General features: G+C 41.3%; 2 protein-coding genes and 1 non-coding gene across 4 annotated transcripts; 1 reads left to right on the top strand and 2 right to left on the bottom strand.

The window, feature by feature from the left end:
• Positions 1-4,387: 4,387 nt before the first annotated feature.
• LOC135557657 (uncharacterized) lies at positions 4,388-5,841 on the bottom strand. Its single transcript, XM_064991145.1, has 2 exons — positions 5,445-5,841; positions 4,388-5,047 (listed from the first exon to the last, which is right to left on the bottom strand). The coding sequence occupies exons 1-2, from the start codon at positions 5,578-5,580 to the stop codon at positions 4,551-4,553; spliced, it is 633 nt and encodes a 210-aa protein (XP_064847217.1). The 5' UTR covers positions 5,581-5,841; the 3' UTR covers positions 4,388-4,550.
• A 426-nt stretch (positions 5,842-6,267) lies between these two features.
• On the top strand, positions 6,268-6,349 carry trnas-gcu (transfer RNA serine (anticodon GCU)). Its single transcript has one exon. It is a non-coding gene; the product is annotated as a tRNA-Ser (tRNA).
• Positions 6,350-6,509: 160 nt separating this feature from the next.
• LOC135557658 (protein FAM177A1) lies at positions 6,510-8,526 on the bottom strand. Of its 2 annotated transcripts, none has more exons than XM_064991146.1 (5): positions 8,158-8,526; positions 7,694-7,861; positions 7,530-7,584; positions 7,354-7,448; positions 6,510-7,001 (listed from the first exon to the last, which is right to left on the bottom strand). In XM_064991146.1, exons 1-5 carry the CDS (start codon positions 8,176-8,178, stop codon positions 6,816-6,818), a joined length of 525 nt encoding a protein of 174 aa, XP_064847218.1. In that variant the 5' UTR covers positions 8,179-8,526; the 3' UTR covers positions 6,510-6,815. The 2 variants fall into 2 exon arrangements, with proteins under 2 accessions (XP_064847218.1, XP_064847219.1); XM_064991147.1 differs by having other exon boundaries at positions 7,694-7,798; positions 8,158-8,517.
• Positions 8,527-8,571: the final 45 nt, after the last annotated feature.

Here is an 8,571-nt window from a genome sequence, read left to right on the forward strand (position 1 = left end):
TGGTGTAATCTTTAAAAGTATGTGGAACATTTTCACAACTCAAAGCACATAAATAAAATCAGATCATTGAAATGTCTCATGCTTCAAAACTGTACGTACATGTTCAATTGACTGAGTACATCAAACCCAGGCATTAAAACTTTACACTGTACATGAAATGAGTTTTATGATATGGAAATGTGAAGTGCACATTTGGAATCACAGGGTACATTACCCCCAGAAGCCTTTGCAAGTGTTAAACCTGCATAAACATTAGTGATTCTCTTTCACCCTAAAACAAGACGGCCCCTCTCTATAGCCTTTGTAATTGGGGTGTGGTGTGTCTGGACTTGTAGATGTAGCCTGGTTTTGATTACTATGAACACATCAGATGTAATTATTACATTTGATTTTTAAGATCAATAAGGATCTCTCTCTCACACACACACACACACACACACACACACACACACACACACACACACACACACACACACACACACACACACACACACACACACACACACACACACACAAACACACACACACACACACACATGTAATAATTTTGCACGCCCAATTTTTCAGTTTTTGATTTGTTAAAAAAGTTTGAAATATCCAATAAATGTCGTTCCACTTCATGATTGTGTCCCACTTGTTGTTGATTCTTCACAAAAAAATACAGTTTTATATCTTTATGTTTGAAGCCTGAAATGTGGCAAAAGATCGCAAAGTTCAAGGGGGCCGAATACTTTCACAAGGCACTGTAATCTGTAATAGTTTGCAAGCCCTGCTACATCCGATGAGCGTTGGAGCCGGTGTAGTACGATTCAACCTTTGTCATGCATTGACGCTTTGCCTGTTTGATTGTTTGTCAGAGGGCATAGAGGGATTTCTTATAAGCGTCCGGGTTAGAGTCCTAACTCCTTAAAAGCTGCAGCTCTACCCTTTAGCTCAGTGCAGATGTTGCCTGCAATCCATGGCTTCTGGTTGGGGTACGTACGTACTGTGGGGATGATGTCATCCATGCACTTAAGGAATCAGGAGGATATAATTAGTCAGATTTGCCAAATGGAGGGCGAGGAAGAGCTTTGTACGTGTCTCTGTGTATGGAGTAAAGCTGGTATAGAGTTTTTCTTTCACTCTGGTTGCACATTTAACATGCTGGTAGATATTAGGTTAAACAGATTTGTTCCCTGCATTAAAGTCACTGGCAGTGCCGCCTCTGGATGAGCGTTTTCCTGTTTGTTCATGGCCTTATACAGCACATTGAGTGCAGTCTTACTGTCAGCATTGGTTTGTGGTGGTAAATAGACAGCTACGAAAAATATAGATGAATACTCTCTTGGTAAATAGTGTAGTCTACAGTTTATCATGAGATACTCTACCTCAGGTGTGCAAAACCTCGAGACTAGATTTCATGCACCAGCTGTTGTTTACAAATATACACAGACCACCACCCCTTGTCTTACCGGAGGCAGCTGTTCTATCTTGCTGATGTAGTGAAAACCCCACCAGCTGTATGTTATCCACGACTAGCTGAAACATAAGATATTACAGTTTTTAATGTCCCGTTAGTCGGATATTCATCCAATAATTTGAAGTTGGCTCATAGGACTGATGGTAGAGGCAGATTAACCACTCGCTATTGGATCCTTACAAGGCACAATTAGTTAAGAGCCCGTTAAACAGAAGCCATTTCCTCCTGCGCCATTATCATATCATATGATATCCCATGCTGATCCTAGCTTAGCCAACTAACTATAATTATTCAGATCGCCACCAAAATTCAACGAAGCTAGTAGCTACTAGCCAGCCTATTTGTCTTCTTTAAAGTTTTATGGCAGACGACACCTATTGGTGTATTGCCGCTACCTACTCTACGGGGTATTGAAACAAAAATATTCCATTGTGGGAAGGGGGGGGGGGCAACATAATACAAAAATTAATCAAACAACCATCTCACTCCTTCAGTCACATTGAAATCAAATCCTTACACAGGCTCAGGTGCCTGTGAGGACAGAGCATTCATCGACAGGATTCCTTGAAATGCCTCTGTAGAAATATTCCTGAGTCACAAAATATGCTCAGCCGCACTCTCAATGCCTATTCTCTCAGATTTCCTCTCTGTTTGCGCTGTCCAGTTGATAACCAAAGTGATAAACGCTCCGAAGTCCACCTTCGTAACATGCAACACGTCAGATCCCTCTATTGACAAGGAATATAATTTTGTGTCCCTACTCCTTTTTTTCACCTTTTATTTAACCAGGCAGGCTAGTTGAGAACAAGTTCTCATTTGCAACTACAACATGGCCAAGATAAAGCGTAGCAATTCGACTCATACAACAACACAGAGTTACACATAGGAATAAACAAAACATACAGTCAATAATACAGTAGAACAAAAGAAAACAAAAAGTCTATATAAAGTGAGTGCAAATGAGTTAAGGAAATAAATAGGCCATGGTGGCGAAGTAATTACAAAATAGCAATTAAACACTGGAATGGTAGATCGGCAGAAGATGAATGTGCAGGTAGAGATACTGGGGTGCAAAGGAGCAAAATAATTAAATAAACACCAGTATGGGGATGAGGTAGGTAGATAGATGGGCTGTTTACAGATAGGCTAAGTACAGGTACAGTGATCTGTAAACTGCTCTGACAGCTGGTGCTTAAAGCTAGCTTAAAGCTAGTCTCCAGCTTCAGAGATTTTTGTAATTTGTTCCAGTCATGGGCAGCAGAGAACTGGAACTGAAAAAGAAGGGTCAGCACTGCAAATATTGACTCTTTGCATCAACTTCATGTAATTGTCAATAAAAGCCTTTGACACTTATGGAATGCTTGTAATAATACTTCAGTATTCCATAGTAACACCTAACAAAAATATCTGAAGACACTGAAGCAGCAAACGTTGTGGAAATTAATATTTGTGTCATTCTCAAAACTTTTGGCCACGACTGTACATGTGAGAAGGGAGAGACTCTCATTAAAAAAAACAATATAATGGATTGAGTGGGCTTCCGCGATCCATCTCTAGCCCATTATTAGCTGTAGTTGTCTGCAAAAGTGAACCATTTTCCCTCTTCTCTGTGAGCAAAAACCCCCTCGCCCTGGGATCCAATGAGATTCCTAAACAAGTAAATGGATGCGGTACCTTATGGCATTGCATGGTTAAGTGCCCAATCAGAATGCATTTTTGGATTTGAACTACAATGAAATTATTACATCCCCCTCCCTCACCCCTCCTCAGATCATGAGAGCACACTGTCCCGGTCTGTGCTACTTGCAGCACTACACTGGCAAACCCAAACAGGGTAATTCATATACCATTTGTTATGTTTATGGGGAAACCAAACTAAAACAGGGGGGGGGTAAAAATTCTATCTGGACGGGTCCATGACCAGCTTAGCCAACCCGTAGCGCCGGCCCTGGTTGTTAGAATTTTGGAGAGTGAAATGGTCTGTCTGAAAAGTCTACATTCTGATTGTCTACAACTGTCTAAAAATGTGGCCACAATCAAAAGACACACTGCGATCTGATTGTGATCAGATCATCCTGCCCACCTCCAGAGGTAGTCAGACACACATTGTGTCTGAATATCTTACAAGTGTAGACTGATCTGGACAGAGAAGCCATTTAAATCAAAATTATTCCACCCTCATTGACAGGTGGCACCATTGATTGATTGGTCACATCAATATTTGTCTTACATTAAATAAATCATAGTTTGAAAGAATAGCTGTGAAATAATTTGCATAAAGAAGGGACCAGGAAATCTGGTCACAATGCAGACAGTGGATGGATAACAGAATGGATAATCAGAAGGTAGACAATATCAGGACAGAGAACCCATGTTAGCACCAGGTATAAACGGGGCTATAGAGAGGCATTGGGATTGAGCTGGTACATACCGAAGCAGTGCCGTAGATTGGTTTAAGTGTCCAAGTGAACCAGAGAGGCCCTTTAGCACTTGATCGTTTTTCTGCTATGGTGTAGACTACAGTGCTGCTGACAAGTGGGATGTTACATAACCAGTTCAGAGTGCCTTCCCATGCAAACCAGTGTTAGTTAACAATAACAGGTTAAGTTCAGTCCAAAAAGGAAACTGATGGTGGACAACACTCCTTGGCTGGAGAAATAACTTTTTTTCTTTGACAGTGACTGCCCCCACCTGGTAAGTATTGAAAAGTACCCCTCTCTGCATTCAAAACAAATACGACTTGTGTTGGTGCTTCTTCTCTCACCTCCTGGATTTTCAATGATTCTTATAATGTTTAACCTTGCTCAACTGGTAGCATCACATTTGCTAACGGTTTCCAATCGCATCAGCCCAGGGTGAAGAGTTTGTTTTATTATTTTGAACATGTGGGAGAATTGCTCACAGACAAAGTAAGCAATTCAGGCCCTCAAATGTTGAAAGTGTTTATTTGTTAACAAATGACTTTGCAATAACCATAAACAGGCATAGTATCAAACTGAATATAGAACAATAGTTGATAACAGGACAAAATGAAGGCTTGTGCTTTACAAAACCTTGGAAACAGAATTGAGGGCAGAGGCTGGGCAGTGGGTTATTGGAATGCTGCTTCATGTAGAAGTTGGTGTATTTTCAATTTTACAGCACTCTTCTTTCTATGGGGGAGCTTCCTAAGATACGGGAGTAAACTAAAGAAGAACATCTCATCCTCTATGTCCTCCAGTCCATCCATCTGCCACCTCCTCTTCCGGCTGGGCCCATTGGATCCAGACACAGTGTCAGGAGAGGGAGCATCCTCATCGTCTGCCTGGCCCCCCTCGATCTCATGGATAATGTAGGCTGATTTATCGTCCACACCTTCTGTGGCACTTTCCCTGTTCCTCTCCCTTTCCTCCTCTTCCAAATCATCTGTGGTGTCTCCTTGCAAGCCCTTGGGCTGGATGAAGGGGGTAAGGAAGGACATGCTTCTGCTGTGCATCCAGGTCTTCTTGTGAATGTCCAGCTCCCCAGATGCTCTCCTCTGCTGCTCAGCCCGCTTGAATTTGACAAAAGTGTCCCTCAGGTTCTTCCATTTATTCCGACAGTCATCCACTAAACACCCCAAATGACACGTAACACAAAAAGAAGAGGGGAGTGGGGTCAGGATATCTGCATCGAACACAAATAGAGCAAATCTCAATCTGACCTATGGATAGTCTGATCATGATTAAAATACACACATTACATTTCTTGAATGTTATGTAAACATGTATTTATTCCTAATTTACCTTATTGCAGGGATCACAATGTTGTTTTATTTGAGGGATAACAATTGGCAGGTAGCTAGATAGCTAAGGATGTAGCTAGGTACGTAGCTACATAGGTGAGAGAAAGTTTGGTCAACAACAGTTCAAATAGCTAGGTAGCGATAGTTAGCTAGTTGGCTAGCTTACGAGCTAACGTTAACTGGGTCGATAGCAAGCTATTGCTAGCAGCAAGCTGACCTTACCAGGCATTTCCACTTGCAGACTTACAGCCCTCCATGCCCTTGCCTTTCTCTGTGAGTCCCTGTATGAGTTTAAAGTTACGTTATACAACTCAGGGTAATCCGAAACCGCCGAAATGATTCTGTCAGCCATTTGCATGTTAGCTTTCAAAGCACTCGCTGCTGCTACTACTCGCTTTGAATTCAAAGACAGTGCGCATGCGTATCAAATGTTTCCAAACGCTGATAGGTTCAACTTGAAACGCTTGCTTGCTGGCTAAAAGCCTTTACATGGTCTGTCTGATCTCTGCATTGGCTGTGCAGCATTTACGAAGATATGGCCTCTGCTGAAGTCAGAGCATACACACTTCTTGCGTTCCGCTGGGCAGCCGTGAAGGAAGTTGACAAGGAAGTGAGTTTGTGTTTATACAGGACCTCCCGCACTCACCTACCGTCAACCAATCATGTCAATGCAGAGCTATACGTAGCCCTCCACATTGTTACAACATTTGAGAGGCGCACAGCGATGCAGTACAGAGCTCAATTTGGCCTCTGCATTCCTCCAGAGGCTCTATAATTGCGTCACATCATCCATACGGTGCCTCCACCACATTTCAGATCAAGCATAAATTGACTTTAAATCAGCTACCACAATGCTTGAGACAGATGTAACTAACTAGCTAAAACAAATAGATTTTATTTATGAAAATCAAAACAGAACAATTCTAAAATGCAACGTTAAATGTTGCGAAAAATACAAATCATGCAGTAGCATGTGCAGCCGGATAAAAATGATGTAGTTCATGTGATTTGATAAAGCTAACTGTTTTACGACAGGAAACACTACGACGAGGTGGCCGAGTGGTTAAGGCGATGGACTGCTAATCCATTGTGCTCTGCACGCGTGGGTTCGAATCCCATCCTCGTCGATTATTTTTTATCCCTAGCCAAAGTGTACAGTCATCAGTAATACACAGCAATTATGTATGTTCTCTGCTATCCAAAATATTTTGTCGATATTTCCACGCATAATGTACAAACCACATTTAGTCAGAAATTCATTTAAATTGAAGGCATGCATGGAAAATGTATACTGCATGTTTTTAATTAACATTTCAGAATGGTATTAATATAGTCAGATAAAGTGCAATACAGTAGAAATCACAGAGGAACACCAACAAATACACACAGCAATATAAATATTTGCTCTCTTAGTTTGTTAGCACAACAAGTTCAATGCATACTATTGTTTTACTATTTTTCCTTTAGTTTATTTTGCCTCATTTTTTTACTTACATTTTTTTGCATTGTTTGTTGAGTTGTAAGTAAGCATTTCACGGTAATTCAGCGCATATGACAAATAACATTTGATTTGTTTATTAGCCTAGTTCTTTTTCAGTGCTCATTATCATCTTGATAACCCATGTTGTGGGATCCTGTCGTTCTCTGCTCAGTGGCTTGAGAACCAGCTGGGACTCCTTGGGAGCTTGTGGCACCATATTCACTGCTCATCCTCAAAGAAAGGTGACTTCTCTCCCTTCTTTTCTCATAGGAGCATTCAGTGTCTTTACTGCCTGTGTTCTAGAAGGAAACAAAACCGCTAGCTTAAACATTTTTCAATTCGGTTCAGAAAAAGAGTTTTGTTTGAGTGTGACTGCTAAATTATTAAAGTTAGTGTATGTTTAACCAAGAATTTGACTGAAGATTGGAAACAAATGCATATGTGGTCGACATTTCTGACTATGTTGTGCAGGCTTTATGTGTCGGTCCAGAAACCTTTCCTGACCACTTTACCTGACCAGAAAACAACTCCGGGGCTTAGTGCCTATCACCAGGTTGTACCTGGTCAACTCACATGGTCAGGAAAAACTCATGACTCTTATGTGATCAAGACTCCTGGCCGTATGTGAGTGTAATGTTTTATGTACCTTACCTTGTTATCACGCTGATGTTCATCTACAGCATACTGGTATTTGGCAGTGTTGAGACCAAGTAGACCAGCCAGTTTTTCCCCAAGAAAATCACAAGCTGAAGGAAAAAACATGTTATGTAAGACAATGCTTTCAAAAAAATTGTTTCAAGAGCACACATGAATGGAATGCAACTTACTGCGCAATGACTTCCTGCCCAGAGACCAAGTAAAAGCTCTCCATGGGAGTTTGGGCTAAAACACACACACACACACAGATTAGTGCTGCATTCCAACTGTGCTCATGGACTAAACATTATTTATACGAAGAATCAAAATCTTAACTGTTTGAACACTTCCCTACCATGTCTTCAGGCTCCTTAAACACCTCCTCTTGTAATGTATCCTCCTCCTCCTCACTGTCATCTTCCTCCAGAGTCTCACCGCTGGCGAAATGGATGACCCTCCTCTGCAGGGAGAGTGAAAGACCTCTGAACTGTCTCTCCTGAATGTCAGGACTCCGAGAGACACACTGTTAATGACCCCATATCCTCTCATACCTGTCCTGCATAAACAATTCATAAAACATAAGGTCTGTGGTTGTGCTTGATAATGGTGTGTGTGCGTACTACATTAGCTTATGATAAGCAATTTCTACTGACGCCATCTGTTTGCCAAGGGATAGTCTTAAAGGGCTATTAGTATGTTCCATACAGGAAGCAATCATAAAAGTAGCTCTGAATTGGGATACTGAAGACATATTTATAAAGAAATGTCTGTAACCTTATGACAGGTAAACCCTTTAGCCTACATATGAACAGCACTTACTTCCTTGAAACTGTCGCTCATTCTTCACACTGAATAAATTATTTTCCTTTCCTTGTGCTGCTGCCTGTAGAGCAAAAAATGTTTTCTCAGCTCAGAGTACATACATTTCCTCCACTCTGATGGCACTGGAATGGTCAATCAAGGCAACAGAAAAAAAGCAAGATACTCGGTCCTCCATTAGTTTGAAACCTGATACTCAACACACCAGAAACACGTTTTAGTCATGCTTACTGTGTTCACCAGTCAGAGACTGCGGTCATTGGATGACAGGCTACTAATTTCAGTTCTCTTGTAAGGCTGAGGGTTGGGCTTGTTCCACTGTGTAGAATTTCAAGGTTTATTGTTAACTGCTATATGCAGTGATGTTGTTCCTCTGGCTAATGATACTTGAGTGCAGCACACACACACCCTGCT

Source organism: Oncorhynchus masou, chromosome 16, assembly GCF_036934945.1.
Source record: "Oncorhynchus masou masou isolate Uvic2021 chromosome 16, UVic_Omas_1.1, whole genome shotgun sequence".
In the NCBI taxonomy this organism is placed as follows: domain Eukaryota; kingdom Metazoa; phylum Chordata; class Actinopteri; order Salmoniformes; family Salmonidae; genus Oncorhynchus; species Oncorhynchus masou.